The sequence below is a fragment of the Centruroides vittatus genome, unplaced genomic scaffold (assembly GCF_030686945.1).
Source record: "Centruroides vittatus isolate TY-2023 unplaced genomic scaffold, ASM3068694v2 contig_361, whole genome shotgun sequence".
NCBI classification, from domain to species: Eukaryota; Metazoa; Arthropoda; class Arachnida; order Scorpiones; family Buthidae; genus Centruroides; species Centruroides vittatus.
Genome location: NW_027122185.1, coordinates 2112885 through 2133157, shown reverse-complemented (window position 1 = coordinate 2133157; position 20273 = coordinate 2112885). Strand labels below are relative to the sequence as shown.

The 20273-nt window shown below is 30.3% G+C and overlaps 2 protein-coding genes across 2 annotated transcripts in view; both read left to right on the top strand.

Moving 5' to 3' along the window:
- The window catches only part of LOC136975016 (iron-sulfur clusters transporter ABCB7, mitochondrial-like), a 42858-nt gene extending 27391 nt beyond the window's left edge, over nt 1-15467 (top strand). The window contains exons 12-15 of the mRNA XM_067270005.1: nt 8586-8715; nt 10863-11034; nt 14576-14679; nt 14754-15467. Coding sequence (XP_067126106.1) covers nt 8586-8715; nt 10863-11034; nt 14576-14679; nt 14754-15014 — 667 coding nt within the window. The 3' untranslated portion in view covers nt 15015-15467. The remainder of the gene's footprint in view (nt 1-8585; nt 8716-10862; nt 11035-14575; nt 14680-14753) is intronic.
- Nucleotides 15468-19420: 3953 nt separating this feature from the next.
- Nucleotides 19421-20273, top strand: part of LOC136975015 (tubby-related protein 4-like) — a 39066-nt gene continuing 38213 nt past the window's right edge. Inside the window, exons 1-2 of the mRNA XM_067270002.1 lie at nt 19421-19542; nt 19611-19895. Coding sequence (XP_067126103.1) covers nt 19623-19895 — 273 coding nt within the window. The 5' untranslated portion in view covers nt 19421-19542; nt 19611-19622. The remainder of the gene's footprint in view (nt 19543-19610; nt 19896-20273) is intronic.

Sequence of the window (20273 nt, the reverse complement as noted above, 5' to 3'; positions counted from 1 at the left end):
ATGTAACGACAACCCTAATATAACGTCAAATTTTTATCAGTCCCATGATTTTACTATACTAGATAATGTTAAAAAACCCACTTGTAACGACATAAAACCCTGTTTTAACGTCATATTTGAAGCACTTCCAAATTTACAAAATTAGATTACAAATTTTATTTAAGAAAGAAAAACTACTTGTTCAGTCCTAGGGTCAGAGTCCACTTCCTAGAACAACTGTGGGTGAGGCTCTCTCCACCTGACTTCGGTGGGTTGAAATTCTCCACTTTTAAACGACGTGGCAATTGGTTATTACGTACTCATTTTTAAATTACTTTATGCTAAATTGTTAAATATTCTATCATTTTTAATATAACATATTATATCAAATAGTTTATAAAGAAATAATTGAATTACTTTTAATTGGCCTACATTAATTTAACCTTTTGTTGCCTTTCAATTCAACATTATTCTCAAAACCGGAAGTTCCGCCATTATTGAAACTTAAGACAAATAGAAATTTTTTATAAAAGGTAATTTTTCACATTTTTAATTACAAAGATGTAAACTTAGACATAATAACATAAATAAAGTTTATTTAAACATGTAGTTTGCATTTTTATACATACGATAATATGAGGGTTAATAAATTATTACTATCATAATAGATACAGTATACTGTATTACCATTAAGAAATAATTTTACGGTAATACATACAATGTTAAATTAGAATGGAGTTTACAATAGATTCTTAAACACACTTGGTACTTTTTATGAGACTGAAATTATGACCTCGCAGATAACAACACTTGGTTATAACGTCAAAAAGTTTCCGGTCCCATGGATGACGTTATAAATGAGTTAGAAATTTTGTATAGAAATTTGTATTCCAGAACAAATGCCACTCTACATGAATAATTTTTCAGTTTATGGAAACAAATAAATCTGACATTATTTATTAGTTATTAATGACAAGTGTTAAAAAAGAAATATCAAAATATTATAATTCTTGAATTTAGTTGTTTTTTTTTTTTTAAACATTAATATTTCTTGATTTATATTTGTATGGAAAATACTCTTGGAGACATAAGTATTATAAATAACTGCACTTATAATAACAACTTATATGTCAGCAAGAAGGCATTTTATCATATAAAATAATGCAAATAATGCTCTCTTGTTGATAAAATGTCAAAAATTAGATATAAGAGAGAGAGCGAGATTATAAACAGTGAGAAATATGATTGTTCTTAAATTGAACCAGCAAAAAATAAAAAATAAAAAAACATTTATAATATTTCCAAAAACAAATGTGCTACTGGATTATCTAAGGAATTATTTAAGATGGGAAAATATAAATAAATATTTTCATTGCAACTTCAGTTGTAAACAGGTTTTTTACTTTAATTTAATTAGAAAGTGTTAGGACAATGATGAGGCAGCTCTTTAACTTTGAACTGAACTTTATTTTAATCTAAGACTATATACGCTTGTTGATATGTCCATAACTTTTGGCGCCAACAGAACAACAGGTTTCTTCCTGCCTTGTGCTATCTTTGCAAAGTGTTACCAGTCCATATACAGTTTATGATATCGATATGCGCTTCATTTTTGCATTCCCAACAGAAAGAAATGTTCGTTGTTAATGAATAAATTTTTTAAAATGTTATTCTTCCAGATTAAATCAAACAATAATACTTTTATTTAATAACCATTTTTATTACAATTAAAACAAAGTGAATTATAAGTCTGTTGCCTGTCATGAACTGTTTCTCTAAATTTTGTAAAGAAACAATTTTACAGTTTATAATTAAAGTATAATAATAAAAGTTTTTATAATCGAAATTACTGTACATTGATAAACTTTCATACATTTTTTTCCCTGACTGACATATAACTCTATAGACCAGGCATGGCCAAATGCGGCTCCAAGAGCCACATGTGGCTCTTTTTGAGTTACACGTGGCTCTTGCTGAAAGTGTTAATTTCTGTTTTTTATTATTATTTTTACAATTTTATTTTTATAATTTTGTGAAAATATGTTTATTAAAAAATTCAATATTTGCTTTATATTATATTTATATTATATAATAAAATCGCACGCCTTACCATACTATCCGCTACAACAGTACAGAACTGCGGCTCCCATGAATTTTGCAAAACCTACATTTCGGCTCCCACTGAACTCTTGCTTGCCCACCCCTGCTATAGACCAATCTGAGAGTACACCAAAACAACAGTAGACTTAATAAAAATAAGAATTTTCTATTGATAAATTGGTTAAAAATATTTTTATTAACAATAAACATAAAATATTTTATTAAATCATTAAAAAGTTATAAGATATAACTTGTAAACTTTTTAAAAATCCTCAGTTGTTTATTATGTTGAACCAAAAGTTTGTTCAGTTTTTAGAAAGAAATACAATATACTATTTTGAAATAAATAAAAACGTTTAATCCACAATGTATTCACCCTTCTGTTTAATAACCTTGATGTACATTTACAATAACCACCCTGTTCAATAACCAATTATGAGTGGTGTACACTCATAATTCCATCTGTGTAGAATTGGGTGGGTTTCTATTGAAGAAATTATCAATGTGATTTTGATACCTTCTAAAGATTGAAATTCTATGCCATTTTAATTATTCTGCAATGAATGAAAAAGATGACAGTCTGAGGGAGCAATATCTGGAGAATATGCAGGGTGACTCAAAACATCCCAGTTAGAGTCTAGAAGTTTTTGGTGCATGTTTAACAATATGTGCGGTCTTGCATTATCATGATGGAATACCACTCCTTGTCAATTTCATGTTCTGGATGTTTTTGATGCATTGCAGCCTTTAGTTCATCCAGTTGGAGACAATATTTATTGGAATTAATTGTTTGGTTGTTGGGTAAAAGCTCATAATAAAAGAACCCCTTTCCAGTCTCACCAAACTGAAATCATTACTTTTCTGGGATGCAAAGCAGCTTTAGGTTGCGGCACTGGAGGATTACCTGGCTTACTCCAAGATCTCTTGCATTGAATATTGTTGTAAACGATCCATTTTTCATCACCTGTTATTAATCACTTTAAAAAGGGATTGTCTTCATTGCGCTTTAAAAGTGAATCACATACAGAAACACTCTCAATAAGGTTTTATTCACTTAATTGATGGGGGAACCCAAACATCATAACGGGAAGGGTATCCAAGGCTAGCCAAATGTCTGATAACAGATGTTTGGGATATTTTTAAGATGTCGGCTATCTCTCGTGTTGTTTTATGCCAATCGTTTTGAATTAAAGCTGTTATGGACCCACCTTCTATGCTTGAAGGCCATCCTGACTGAGGTGCATCTTCGAAAGAAAAATCTACCTCCCTGAATTTTGAAAACCATTTCTGGCATGTTCGATCAGTAACTGCATCTTCTCCATATACAGCACATATTTTTTTTTGAGTTTTTCTCACATGTTTTCCTTTTTGGAAATAATAGAGCATGAGATGTTGAAAATGCACTTTCTTATCTTCCATTTTAATGTTTTTTTTTTTCTTTCTTAAAAGATGATAAAATTTTAAAAAGTAGCTGTAATTATGTAATAGATATGCAAATATTCATAATGTCAACCTAAACACCCTAAAACTTGATAAGCACGACAGAGGTACTACAGATGAGCAATTACGTAAATACCCGAATAAACTTTTGGTTTAACCCAATATATAAAAAGTAAATTGGTTTTTGTTGATTATTGTTTTATGTTCATTTTTGCAAAATTGTTTTTTCTTGGATAAACAATCAGTAAAGAAGTTTTGGAAAACATATTTTGGTTTTTAACATCTAACTACCTTTTTAGATATTTATATAGGCTAAAATATTTTCTTAGAATTTTTTTTCTTACATCTTGTTATATTGACATGTCAAGAAATAAATACTAATTTCTAGAAACAATAAGGCTTTTTAAAAATACATTTTAGTCATTTATTTTTGTTATTTAAGTATAAATTAAACTTAAATTACAAAAGAAAAATAGCAGAAAAAAGTTATTGTATTGCATTAAAATAATACAATACAATAACTTTTTCCTGCTGTTAAAATTCAACTTATATTTAATTTATGGTATACCAGCTGTTACCCGCAGCTTTGCCAGCAAGGATTTTGCAATTTGATAGAAATAGCCCTCATTTGGTACTTCACTAAGATTCTTGATCATTATTTGTTGCTAATTTGGTAAAATTACAGATTTTTGTTTGTTTCAAACTATGGACTGCTAATGCACCTAAATTCAAGTTTCAAATATTATGGGATTGTGAGATACGATAAATCTGAGTTTAATTTTTTTCAAAACATAAATGACATTATCTGAAAATTTCTAAATTTAAATAAATTTATAAATACTTACAGTAAAATAGAGTTTCAGTTACCCCATTACCTCTTTGTAAATCATGTTTGTGGTATAGCCTTTTGGGGCTAAGATGACCAGACTACTCGCAGAGCTTACTCTGGAACATGCGATATAGAACTGTCCATGAGAAAAACAGTCTTCACTGAAGTTGATGCTGGCCATTTTCAGTGACTGTCCTTGTGATTTATTAATAGTCATGGCAAAACACACTTTGAGAGGGAACTGTGTTCTCTTAAATTCGAATGGATATTCTGATGGTTAATTGTATTCCTGGGATAAAAACTATCTCTCCCCGAGCACATCCAGTGATCACTGTAGCTTCTACAATGTTCTTATGCCAAGCTTTTACTTGTAGTCTCATACCATTGCATAATTTAGGCGGATTAAGATTTCTTAATAACATTACAGGTGCTCGGACTTTAACAATGAGTTTATGTGATGGCAGACCAGGAGAATTCAGAGTATTAAGAAATTCTGTTGGATAGTGGACGGCGTCGTCCATTTGGATCACTGAATCAAAAGACCTGTATTCAAGATCTTGAGCTTCGAAGGCTTTTAATAGAATATCATTAATTGTGGCTGCTTTATCGTTTCTTGGAGTTAAGATAGCACTTTCGCACAACCATTCTGTGGGCTTCTTTTTGATGTTACTTATATCAGGATATATTTTAGAAGTTAGCTCTGATAAGGAGGTAACTACTATACCCAAATCTGAAGGGATTGTGATTTTTACCTTCCAGTGAAGGGTAGTTTCCATCGCCTATTTTTAGTAGCACCTCAGCGAAAAGCCCAGCAGATGTATCACCACTTAAATGGACTCTCATATTGTTATGGAGTGCAAGTTTCCAGATATGTGGCCACAAATATGAAGTCTTTAAGCATGCTTTTACTTCATCTGCCCGTGTACCCCTAGGCATGATGGGTAATGTTTGCCGAAAATCTCCAGCTAACAGCACAGTGACCTCTTTCATCAAGCTATTGTTTTCTCCCTCTCCCCCCACGGAGGAATTTTGAAAAATCTTTTCTTAGTGTGCATTTTCATGGTGTACACTACTAAAACACAGTTAAAAACAAAAAATTGCATCTAAAATAGTACAGTAGAAGCCATTTTTCAGGTTAAGCCTTAATGCTCTCCCTCTTCCCCATGGGGGAATTTCGAAAAAATCCTTTCTTAGTGTGCATTTTCATGACGTACCCTAACTGTGTACCAAATTTCACCTCTTTAGGTTCAGCGGTTTGCTCTGGGCGATGATGAATCAATCAGTGACTCAGTCAGTCCAAGTAATTTTATATATATAGATTCTACATTTTATTAATAAATTTATTGATTTGGCACAGACTAATTCACTGTAATAAACACTATATCAGTCTTACTGATTTCTGAAACGTTTTTCCATTTAGTTTGTGAAGTGATATAATTTTACATAGGATAGTATAAGTTTAAAAATTTCAGGAGAATGAGTGTCATGTCATGGATTGCTCATTAAGGTCAATATGTATAAGTGGCAGAATAAATGTGACACCAAATGTCATTAACTGATATTTGCCATATTCGATTATTATTACTGTAACAATTTTCATTATAACATATTATTTTCAGGTGAAAACCAATTGCTGATGGTTCAACAAGAGAAAGCTTGGGAGGAGATTTTGATTAATTTTACCTCTTATAAATTAAAACAAAATAATGTGTACAAAAGTTCTTTTTCTGACATCTTTAATTAATATTTCCTTGAATATCCTTTATATTTTCTACTTTATGAACATAATGAGACACCCTACTGTCATATGATTGATTGTCAATATATATCTCACTGCTGTTGAAGTACAGCACTGCCATACTTATGCAACTCAAACAAAGCTGGAGGTTTTCACATGGTTGGGACAGCAATTGACAAAATTTGTTTTTGAGACTAACTGTCCTGTTAGTTTTGTTGTTCTTGGGCATTGGCCTTTAAACTAAAGAAAAACTAAGTCAAAGTAGTTTTTACTTGTTTTAGAACTAAGAATAATCTTTGTTTTTAGTATTTTATTAAGAATTCTTAAGTTTCAAAACTATTTGTTTTTTAATAAAAATTTCTAAATTATAAAATACCAAAGTTTTAAAACCTTTCTTTTAAATCTTAATTTTTGAAGTTTTATGATTCTGTGTTAAATAAAGATATTCTTTTATCAAATTTTATTTTCCACCTTCTACCATATCATTATATTCATCAAAAATAATCTAATAGTCAAATAATAATCATAATAATAAGATCTAACAATGATTCTAAACTTTGGTTAATGTGAGAGAAATACAATTAATAATCTTAATTATTTATATTTGTTTAGTTTTTCATTTGCAAAGTAACAACAAATAACCTCTGTTTGTACCTCTGGTATGGGTAAATCTTTGAAAAACAGCCACTGAGGGAAGCAGAAAAAGAGCTGTTTTTTGGGAACTATTCTGTATGCATTTTTGTTAAAAAACAAAATAATAACAATTTCTTGAAAAAATGACCATTGCTTAGAAATAGCTGTTATTGGGAAGTGACAGTTACAGTATTGGAGGTTCAACTGTAACTAAATTGCCATTTTCAAATTAATTTTATTGTGAGATCCGAAAATTCCCCTGAACGTAAATTCGTAAAAACGTAACAATTTTTAATAATTGTTCCCTTTATTATATTGAAGAATTTTCCTATTAAAAACATCCTGCCTAAAAACTGTCCTGGACGAGAAAATATGTGTCCCCGGCCATATAACTATCAACTATCTATTGTTCTTAAGCTTTCTACAGATCATCTTGCAACCTAAGTTTATAGTTAATGTTCGAATTCGTCATATATTTTTAGTCCCGGGAACAACTATGACCCAGATCACCATCAACACTCGAGCACGTGACCACTTTTCCCAGCCTAAAGCTATAAAAGCCACTCCTTTCCCCCCTCAGGGGAGTCTCTTATCATCTGCCGGACGAACACCCTTGCAGGTCTTCACTGCTCTGGACCTACCGTCCCAACGTCTCCGCGCTCAGTTGCGACTTTTTAAAACTGTGCCAATTTCGGATATTTATCTCCACCGCTGGGATATCAAAGAGCTAACTCTATAAGGAACTATTTGTGAGGTATGAACTGAACTGTGAGCTCTCTCTCTCGAACCCTACACGAATTAGGGAATTAATCAGATTTTGTATTTGTGTCCTTTGTTAATTCTAATAAACCTTGTTTTAATTGTTAAATGGTGTCCTCTTTGACTCGAATATCACTTTTGCCTTATCGTCGACCCCATCTCCCCTCCTATCCACTCGCCTGACAAAAAGAGTCCCTACTCGCGGGACGGAAATCGAAACTTTAGCCATCTTGACAAGTGAAAGGTCAACGACCTGTTACCAAAAAGGAGAGAAACGACTTCCTCCTATCTCCCTCGATCTCACATTATTATTGAAAAATTTGTATTCATTTTTACTATTACAGAAATATACAGAAGATTATAGGAATATTTATCTTAATTATGATTAGTTTAGTTTTTCAGATGTTTCCAAAAAATTGCACCAAAATTATATATTAAAAACCTTAACAACGGATTTACCAATAAAATTCATGTGAGTAAATGAAGATAAAGTACAATATAGAAAAGCTTTTCTAATATGTATTTATAATTTCTCCTGAGAGCTTTATAATTTTTCAATCCATTATAAGCAGTTTATTTAATATATTTTTACCTAAGGTATTAAAAGGATTTAATTAATTAATTTCTTAATTAAAAACATTGCATTTTATATTATTTTTCTTTGTTAAATTTAACATATTTGCCGAGGTTTGAAAATTTAATAAATGTTGTTAGTTTTCAGAAGATATTCATTGAAACAATTTATTTGAATGTAAATATTTTTAGAAATTAATGCAGTGGTTCCCAACTAGTTAGTATGCTGTGAAGCCATTCTAAGTGTGCCACAAGATGAATTAAAAAAATTAAAACAAAATTTACTTCTATGTGTTATCAACTGTATTTCAGAAATTTCTACCAGTAAACTGTTGTAGAAAAAATATTAGAAAGTGCTCTATGATTGATCTGTTGGCCACTCCGGTAATATTTAATACAGTAATAAAGTGTGCCCCAATTTTTCACACAATTTTTTAAGTGTGCTCTGGACCCATGAAGGTTGGGAACCCCTGAATTAATATAATATAATGATGTGAATAAAAAATATTCATAAAATATCTTTATTTTTTCTAGGAAAACAACAATTGTTAGATTATTATATCGTTTTTTCGAGCCTCAAAACGGTCAGATTCTTATAGCAGGTAGAAATATCAAGGATGTTGATATTGAAAGTCTGAGAAGAAATATTTCTGTAGTACCTCAGGTAAATGCAATTTAAAGTATATATTTAAATATTAATATCTATTTAATATAAAGTTACATTGACATTACTTAATAACATGACATAAAGTGCTTGAATAGAAAGCAGACCTCTTAGAGAAAAATAATGTAGTGGTTTTGAATAATATAGAGAATATTGTGAATATATTACTGTGAAAAATCTGAAATCTCAAAAATGTCAAATTATTTAACCCATACAAGACAATAAAGTTCAACTTTTAGGCTTCATAGAATATAATGATGCCCATTGGGTGATTAGTTTAAGCATTGTTAGTTTAAAATGTTTCTTCATTAATTTGTTCTGCATTTATTTTAAATAAATAATAGTTTATTTAGTTTTAGTGTTTATTATTCCCTATTAGATTTTTAAATTGCTATATTTACTTGAATGTAAAATGCACTTTTTTCAGGTTTTAGTATCTCTGAAAATAGAGTGCATCTTATATTTCATGTAATACAACACCATTAGCTGTTCATGCTGCAAGAATTATGCATTGCTTTAATGAGAAAAACATCCCAATCAAAACATAATTGAGAATGTTTGGGATTTAATATTTTCTAAAATTTATGCCAACAATAAATATGACAAGCTTGATGACCTAGAGAAATCTATTAAACAATGTACTGACACATTCCCAGCAAAAATTATTGTTGATCTTTATAAATCAATCCCCAAACGATTAGTTTCTGTTATAGAAACTAAAAGTGGTACTACGAATTACTAATAAGTTAATAAAAGTTTTTAAAATTGTTTAAAATGAATAAAATTTGTAAATAATTCTAATTTTTGTTATGTTTTGATCAATAAATAAAATGTAACAAAACCCTTTAGTCACTACATTATTAGAAAAATTAGTTTCTAAAATATTTTTATATATTTCAAACTAAAATTTTATTAATTAGCTAAACTTAAGGAATAGAAAAAAGTGGAAAAAATTCAACTTAAAACCTTTGATAGATTTTTTCAATCTCATTGTAATGAAACTTCTGGTCACCAGCTTATGTCAAGCATCTTTTTGTTCAATTATCAAGTTTGTACAAACATTATACATAAATAATGACCTTCATCAATTTTCCATTATGTAAAAAAGATATTTTAGCACCTTTTTCTTTATGTTCATTTTCAAACATTTAACAACTTCTTTAACTTCTCTAGATATGGGGATTATCATCAAAAACAAAACTTCTTACAGCTTTTAATTCTTAGTTTCTCTGTAAAACCAAAAGTCTACAAATGGTAAGCTGTCCTTTCCTCTAGGATACAGCAACCTAATCTATAATATTTATCTAATTCCACATTATTAATTCCTATCTTATTAGAAAAAAAAATTGTAACACAATTTTGTCATCTTCGTTATTCATTTCAACATGACCTGAAAGAATTACTTTGTTACATGTTAAGAAACATTTAAATCTTTCTTGAGTTTGAGTTCTGTAATATGATGTTGAACATTCTCCCATTTTGATGGCAAAACACCACAGCTGCCTTTACCTTTTGACAAACTTTTCTGTAAACATTTGACTTTGGCTTCTAAATTAATGGTGTCTTCATCTAGGTTCTGCATCCAAGAGGAAATTGTCTATTTTATCAATCATTCCCTCAAGCTTAGAGTCAGGCCTGCAAGGCGTGCACCACACGCAGGCGGCACATCCAGGGGACGGCAAATTGGTATTGCTGGCAAGCTCAGCGTAGGTAGTCGTAGTTAAACAGGGGCGGCATAATCGGTATTGTACATGGGCGCTCAAACGGCTAGCCCATGTGCAATACCTATATACTAGCGGCGCTGCTGCTTAGAGTTCTGTTTTCGATTCAGTTGGATAAACAGCAAGATGCCTTTTTTAATATCAAAATCACTGTGCAGTAAATACAAAATTTTCATTTCTAGCACATCTGAAAGAAACAATTTTGCTCTGCTCTAGGACAAACTCACCAGGAATAGGTTTTTCTTTCAGACATAATAAGAAAAGAAATCTACCTGGAAAATAAAAACCAAAAAATTTCATGGGATGTTGCCATGGTTCAATGCCAAAATTTATTAAATGAATATTATTTACTATTTAAATGAATTTTAATTTTTATGTAAGCATTATGTAAAGTAATTGTATAATATAATAATTGTTATTTAATAGGATGCAGTTTTATTTCATAATACTATATTATACAATTTACATTATGGAGATTTCAAGAAAACATTAAGTGATGTTTTTGAAGCTGCACGTATGGCTGAAATTCATGACAGCATTCAAAAATGGCCTTTACAATATGAAACCCAAGTAGGAGAAAGAGGTTTGAAATTATCAGGTATGTGAGATATTTTAAAATATAATATACAAAATCAATAATTTTTTGACAGGCATTAAGTGTACTATTTGTTGTCAGTGTCATAATAAAAATTGAGATTTAATAGAATCAAAATCTTTGAATAAAAAAATTAAAACATCAAAAAATTCTTTAACATTTGTGTATAGTTTGATCCTGATTTACAAATAACTGATATGAGAATTCAATACATTGAGCTATTTGCTTTTATCTTTCTTTCCTATTTACAAGAATAAATATTTGATACAATGAATACCTACCAATGTTTACAAAAACAAAATATTTTAATCAAAAGTGCAATAAAATTGAAATTCCTGTACATTCCAAATAGAATGTTCATAACTTCACTTTCCATTTTGTTTCATTTACAATGTAGGTTCATTTAAAAGTTTATTAAACTGCATGGTTGTGCAGTTTAATACACTTTTTCTCCACATTAGAAACCTTTCTATTGATGATTACAATACCATTAATTAAAAACAAGTTTATTTTACTCTATTTTACTTGTTTTCTGCTTACTGATTATTACCAATAAATGAAAGAATGTCTAACAAGTTACTTGATTTTTGTGTCCTATTATTTTTAACATTTTATAATTTATTCCTTTTATATTGGTGAGTAAACTAATTATTTCATTATATTTTTTTGTTATTTTATTTCATGTGAATTATTCATTGATAAGTAAATATATATTTTATAACATTTTAATATTATTTGAAGAGTGTGGATAAGGTGACAGGGTTATGCTAGAACAAAGTATGAATTTTGATCATAAAAAGATAATTGCTAAACTTGTCTCTATTTATGAGATTTTGACAAGAATGTTTCAGGAACGAGGTAAATTTGTAAATTTGCATATATATGTAACTTGCAAAATTCTTTTTCATTCATAGCTTTTTATTATTGCAAATATCAATATCAATTTTATTAGTAAATAATATCAAAGGAATGCACTTAAAAAGAATACTATTTATAGTATAAACATTTTTAAAAAGACAAAATTAAACTAAATTTATTTATTTGCTTTTTTTAAATAAAATATTATGTAATTCTTTAATAGAACTTCCTTAGAACTTTTATTTAATAAATGCAATAAGTTGACAAAAATTTTGTTTTTTAGTAGTTAGTTTTTATTATAAAAAGTCTTAAGACTTTAATAATATCCATAAAGTATTTTTCAATGATTTATTCATTCATGAAAACTTTTTATGAATGCCATTAATTATTGGTTTTCTCAAAATGACATACAATAAAGGAATTCTTGTTGTTTGACTGTAAAATAGTACTTTAATACTCATATTAATTGTCTTATTATAAATGATTTATTTCCTCATAAAGCATTATAAATCATTTATAGGATTTTTGCAGTTTCCATCTTGTAACAGAATATAGTTTGATCTTCATGCCAAATATCAGATAAGAGGAAGTAAAGATACACTGAGTGCGGCATTAAGTTTTTTATTTTCACTAGCACTTTCAATGAACTTATGTTCATCATCATCATGCAAACGATACTTTAAAAATAGAATACAATGTTCTAATGTAAGTCGAACACATATTATTTAAAATTAGAAAACCGTAATGAACATGCTACAAAATTTGATTTCACTAGATGTTGTGATGTCTTGCAGCACATGTGTAGATATAGACCCATATTAAAGGTGTGATAGCAGACATAGATCATCATTTATATAGGGCAACCCACGTGCTGGGCAGGTCAAATGTGAGAGTATTGCATGGCTTCTAGATTTTTGTGAGAAGAGATTCCTATATGAACATGAGTTTCTGATCATTGTAGCATCTGAATAGCATTGTTTGAGCCCGTAATGGGTTGTAGTTCTGTTTGAGCACCTTTTTTGCGAGCTCTCTTGTACATTTTCCTTTCACCACGTCATCCTGGTGCTCAGCTAGACAGTTGGCAAGCATTTGTGTTGTGGCCCCAATGTACTGTACCTCATGTTCACCCCCATAATGGGATTCTCCAATGGTATAGCATAGACTCCTGATTTTTCAAAGGTGGAGAATTTATCCCAATCATTGCAGATGAATCTGTGCAAATTCAGTAGCGGATATAGGGTCAGGAGAAAGTTATGTTGCTTGAATATCAAGCAAATGTGTGTGGAAAGAGATCCGAGGTACAATAATGTCAATTGAACTACTGAACCTCTCTCTTGTTGTGTAGTGTTGTGCTTGGAAATAGAGATTTCCTAACCATGTTACACACATGCACGTTAAAGGTGTGATACCTTTAACATGGGTCTATATCTATGCATGCACTGCAAACATCATAACATCTAGTGAAATCAAACTTTGTAGCACATTCATAAGTTTTTAAATTTTTTTTTGTTTTTTAATTTTAAATAATATGTGTTCCACTTACAATAGAACATTGTATTTTATTTATAAAATTTCATTTGCATGATGATGATGAACGTAAGTTTGTTGAAAGTGCTAGTGAAAATAAAAAACTGTAACACTGCACTCTGTGTAGACAAATATTTATTTAAATAATTTAGTATTTTATTATTTCAAATTTTTTTTTTGTTTCTTAAACACTATGTAGTGTAATTAATCGATCACTTGGCATTCCTTCATCTCTTTATTTTCACTTCAGTTTATTTTGATTTGTTATTTTTTTTAAGCAGCAGCACAGCAGCATTTTATTTATAAATACAAGGTGCATCTGAAAAGTTCGGTGAATGGTCCCATAGTTGAATAACCGTGCTGGTAAGGACGTTGTGCTCACGCAGACATAGTGAGAGACTTGCCAACTAGTGCCCCCTAGCGTCGAAATCACGACAGTTAAACAGAAGTGCACGCAGCAAACAATGCAACGCAGTCAGTGTGAGAAGGAGTGTCACTGAGAAATGGAGCAACGCCTGAACATTATGGCACTTCCTCGCTACACGCCAGGTGACAGTTCTTCAACATACTCCATATTCTCCAGATCTGGCACCTGCAGATTTCATCTTGTTCCCCGCCTGAAAGGCCTACGCTTTTCCGACATTGCACAGATCCAACAACGTGTGATAACAGTGCTTTGTGCAATACCGAAAGAAGTGTTTGCTCACAGCTTCCAGCAGCTGTACAACTGATGTCAAATGTGTGTTGTTGCTAATGGAGATTACTTTGAATGCCAGTAAAGGTATTTTGTTTGTATCTCTTGTTTCCTTTATTTTATGAGACCATTCACTGAACTTTTCAGACACACCTTGTAAAATTTAATTTTATATGAAAAAAGAACTATTTAGAGCTTTGCTATTTATACTACTTTTGTCTACATATCTTTTATCTTTAAGAAATTTTTTATTCAATTTAATTTAGATGTAATAAATTAGTGAAACAATAAACTTTTGTACAATGCAGGGATACATTCTGAATTGTAGAAAATCATGTTATATGAACCATGTGTTATGTATGAATTGTGAGTTTAAGAAACATATCTCCCATGTTGTACAGGGGTTCACTGTATTTTTAAATGAAATACTTATTATATTTTTAAAAGTATGAATATATTTTTTAGGTGGCGAGAAGCAGCGAGTAGCTATTGCTCGTGCAATTTTAAAAAATTCACCAATTTTTATTTTTGATGAAGCTACATCATCATTAGATTCAATAACTGAAAAGGTAATGTATTTAACTAATTTAACTATATAATATAATTTAAAAATAAATATTGAAGATTATATTTGGTTTTACAGAAAATCATGGCTGCATTACATAGAGCATCATTAGGAAGAACATCAGTATGCATTGCACACAGACTTTCTACAGTAGTGGATGCAGATGAAATTCTTGTCTTAGATAAAGGTGAAGTTAAAGAAAGGGGAAACCATCAGACTTTATTATCTGATACCAATTCACTTTATGCGCAATTATGGTATACTCAGCATCAACCTGATCATCCTATGTTTGTCAAACAAAGTGGAAATAATAACAGTGATGCATCCTCTACTAAGTAGTAAAAGAAAAATAATGTGGTCATGAAAATAAGTAAGAATAGTGATAAATATAATAGATTTTATTTAAAACTTTTTATTAAGTAATAAAGCAAAATGGTCAGTCATCATCTAATATATTATAAACATAGCAAGATTTAAACTTGAAATAGTTTTTCTGTGAACAGTATTTTGATATCTAATAATTTTATCTAGAGTAAAGAAATAAGAATGAAGTACAGATTGTGGTTAATATTTTAAAATAAGATTATTTAAGAAATAATGTATAAAATGTATCATTAATAAAAGAAAATAATTAAATATATTTAAAATTTTATTCTAATTTACTGTTGAATTGAATAAAATTGAATGAACATGTATTGAAAATAATTCAATGGAAATTTTAATGTATTTATCAATAATTCAGATAATGTTAAAAATGTGTACAGAATTGACACTGCCAATTTAATAAATATTTATTACATAAGGTTTCTGAAATATTATTTTATTTACAGATTATTTGTAAAATATGAATTAAATAGGAAAAAAAAACTATTAAACATGTTAAGGCATAAAAAAATATACTATTGAATTATCCATTTTATTTCATTTTATATAGTAATGCACATATATAATAATAATTTTCACACGCATTAGTTCAGTGGTTCCCGACCGGTGTTCCGTTAGCATCTCCCAAGTGTTCCGCAGATTTAGTCGCAAATCGGAAAGTGTACAATCGTATTCGAGCCGCCGAATATCAAAAAATTAAAATCATAAAATTTTCATAAACTTAAATATATATGTACGACTCGTACTTATGGAGTGTACTACTGTTTCGAATAAGATAAAGGCAATAATAAAAACTGAATAAAATATGTAAAAAACATCAGGCACAAGTTTCCCATTAAAGTTATTTAGGTATATTTTTTCCTGTCTTAGAATTGGCGTTAATAATATGAGTAGAGATTTTGAATTATAACTGCTCAATTCTAATAAAATAACTGATGACAAGCTTATGTATTTTATATTAAGTTAAGTAAGTGTTCCGCTAAAGAAAATTGCTCACAAAAGTGTTCCGCATCCTAGAAAAGGTTGGGAACCACTGCATTAGTTGGTTTTTAAACAGAACTATTTCTGTTTAATAGATTTTCAATAAAAATTATTAAAAATAAATTTAAATGCTGCTTAATAACTACATTGATTATCATTATTTTATGAAACACTGTTTTTCAGAACTTAGTTTTAATACTTTTCTCTTCTTTTAAATTAGAATAAAGATTAGAAATTTTGAAGACTGCCTTATAAATCTTGAAATTAAACAATAAATACTTTTTAACTTCATTTAAAAAAATTTTTTTTTGTAATTCAAAATGTATTGTCACATGATTTTTTATTTTAATAAAAAGCATAATTTGGTATCCATATTCTAGTATTTTATTATACTGTATTTAGAGAATATCCTATTTTTCCTTCTAAGTGAATTCAAGTTTGAAAAGTGCTTATACTTACATTTTATATAGTACAGTACTTACTAACTGCATCTGCCTGGCATTGCTTGGGCTAATTTATTCTATAAACAGTATTTTACAATGAATTTGTGAATTTCCGTATACATTATAAACTTTTTATACTTTAGTTCTCTGCAAACTTCAATAAAGGAACATTTTACATTAAATAAGACCAAGAAAAGTTAAATTCTATTAATGAAGTAATAAGTTCTTTGATCGTAGTTTTGACTTAGACAATTTTTATCTACCTTTAATCATAGATTTCTAATTATTATTCTCTGTTCTTTATGTTACCAAAATTTTTGATATTTTTTATTACTGCATGGAAGCATATACATCCTGTTTTGGGATTGATTTAGGTTTATACGTGAGGTTTCATACACTATAGACTGTTCAATCAATCTTTTATTCTTTGAAGGCAGGTCTAACTAATAGTATATTGAAATATGGTGATAAGAGTAGTACATTGTTTTAAAATGATTAAAAATCTTTCAAACCTATTTTTTTCAGATTTCGTTTAAATTTAATTCTAAACTTCTAATTACTATACCTTGCTATTTATGCAAACGAACGTACAGCAGATTGTATGAACGAAATATTACCTTCAAATTCATCTAAAATAAATTTATAAGAAATGACCTAATTCTGTGGGTTTGTTGAAATTAGGTATAGTGAAGAATTTCTTTCAAAGAACATTCTAACCATTTTTGTATGCTATCCAACACAATTTTTCTACAAACATTTGGCATACAAGTGGGAAGATGATCAATATAAATTGTATGTTATCTTTCTGGAGATCTGAGTGTGAATCTGATTATGTTCATGTGTGGCTTGTCCCGGATATGTTAAACCTTGTCCGTCGGTACGGTCGTCCATAGTGGGTGTAGTCAAACTCGTGGATGGGGCATGCAAAAAGTCCTTTTGGTGCTGGTAAGAGTTTAAAAAACACCGTAACATGCAAAATATTTTCTACTGGGCATATACTGAATTGTTTAAACTGTAGATCTAGGGTTCTTAATATATTTCAGGAATTTAAAGTTTTTCATGTCCTTTTACAAAAAAAAACTTTTTTCATTGGCCTTCTTAAATTAAATACACACAGAAAAATTTATTGAAAACGAGCAATTATTTATTGCGACATCCCCACAGTACTCTGAATTTTAACAGTGTCTTACCCCTGTACATCATACTTTTCCTGTTAACAATGAGTCATGCCGGTCGTTATCTAACTCCTTTCTGGAGATTAAGGAAGAAATTAAGTCTACAATTTTTGAAAATTGCATTACCGTAATGTATATATTTGGAAAGTGTTGAAAATAACGAAGATTGAATTGAAGTTAACTTGGAAATTTTAACATATCTTTCTTTAGTCGTTTTACTGATACAGTGGCACGTTATCCTATGGGCAAAAAGAGCGATTGCCTGTGACCTCCTCTAAGAGGGGATTCCAAACCAATCTTTTATAAGAAAAAATTTCCCGAAGAAAACTGAAGGATCAGACATGGATTTTGGGACCCCTAATTCAAATTTGTCCGGGCCTTTTGGAGCTATAACGCACCACTATACTGATAACATCTAAAATGAAATTTAAATGTATAGGTTATCTACCTCTTTTGATTACATTTCTCACAAAAATGCTTGTGGGGTTTATTTTTATGTAAAAATTGATTAAATTATTGGATCTGTTAAAAATTTTTTTTTTAATGACGCTTTGAACTAAGTGAATGATAAAATAAACTGCTTTCATTGTAAAATGATGTAAATAATTGAAAAAATTTAATCAATATATATTATAGGTGTAAATGTACAATGTACAATGTGCGTGCCGCTAAAACTCAAAAACGAGTCCCGGTACGATCAAGGGAGTTATATGGTGTGGTAGCCCTCTATTCGCCATCCATGAAGATGGTTCCCGTTTTTACTTGAAGGGCGAGCTGTTGAAGATATATGGGCTGGAAGTTTCGCCCTCTAGAAATTTCTGGAACAGTCGAAAGCATTCCACAACATCCCATATCATTGTGGAACATTCCAAAACACTCTCGAGTGTTCTAGAAATTTCTAAAGGGAGAAACTTCCAGCCCTTATATCTTCAACAGCATTCCCTTCCACGGAACTTCCTTTATAACAAACGTGCAGCTCAACTTTGGTACAATTTTATGAACACATTACGTCTGGAAGTCTGGTGCTGCACTATTTTTTTTTCTTAAAACTCTGCTCTGTGGGCACTAAGAGGACCTTTCTAGCAAGCCCATAATGGATTCGGCCATATTAGGCTTGCTAAAGTCCATCAGAAGTATCTTCTTCATCCACAGGGCCGGCTAGCAAGTTTTGCGGATCCTCGGGAAACGTTATTACAGCTCCAAATTATTTGCAAAAACGAATTTATTTTAATCGAAAACTCGTGTAATTTTATTAAACATAATCTACAAACGTTAAATGTACTCGGCAAAGAATCAAAAAAGAAAATATTAAATTTTCTTAGAAAGTTGAAAGTGCGGTGCTTCGATATGAGGCCGAAAAACCGACATTTGATCCAGCTTTGAATCCTCCTGCATTCAATTGTATGTCAAATTCAATTGTAAACTGCGAAATTAATTCCATCCACCAAATTAATACTATATAAATCATTTCGGATTATAAGAATAATGAATTAAATTGAGGAATTATTAATTTAATATCGACGAGCAATCGCTCAAGCGTAGCAATTTTTGATAGATAGAAATACTGTGATATTTGAATATTTTTATTTTTATAAAATAAAAAAATTAAAAACTTTTCGAATTTTAAAATATAAAACTAATTTTAGTTGATGAATATTTTGAAAAATTACTTTAAATTTACATTATATACGATTAAAAAAAATCGATTCGGGATTATATAAATTTTTTGAAAATTAATTTCACTCGCCAGAGGGTGCTGATAATAGCTGTTCAACATGGTTTTAATGCACGTACCATTCAAAAATATTTTACTTCCAAGTAATTTATAATCTATATTTACTGTTAGTGAAACGGCTCAAAAGATGATAACTTTAATTAATCAAGGTAGAAACAACGGCGCCTTTGTTTATAAATTAATACATTCTAAACCAACTACTTAACTATATTATTAGGCCTAATTTAAAATGTCATTATTCGTTCATTTCGAGAGGAATACGAATAATTGTACCGATTGCACCGTCCTTTCGTTAACATGGATGGGAAGAGTATGCGAGGAGCTATGCCGAAAAGCCGATTGGTGGTTGCTGAAGAGGCCGGCGTATTTCGAAGATGGATGGTTGGCAACTGGCAACGTGCGAGGTGTCGTTGGCATTACTTTAACCACCTGCCGGTGCCAGAGAAAGTCTGATGAATTGCCCACGAGAGCTAATTACAATTTAAGAGGTCATAGATCGCACGTACGTATACGTTATGTATGTTTTAGAAGTAATATAATTTGGGTTGACGGATGTCCTGGTTTTCCGGGATTGTCCCGGGAAGAATCTGCTAAGAAAAAGGTCAAAAGGAACTATACTTCTAGGTTTGAGCAAGATGTAGCCCCTCGGAATCGGGATGCACGTGATTGCCAGTCGCACCGTGAACTCCACTCAGACTGTTGTCGGCTGTACTAGATTACCACTTATGGAATTTTGGGACAGTATATTTCTGAACTGAGGGGGACCGAGATGAGTTCAATGATGCCCACTTTCTGACCGGAGATCAAAAATAAGAAAGTTACAATATTTACGATTTCTTGCCTTTCACAGTGCATTCCATGCCATTTCAGATTTTTCTGC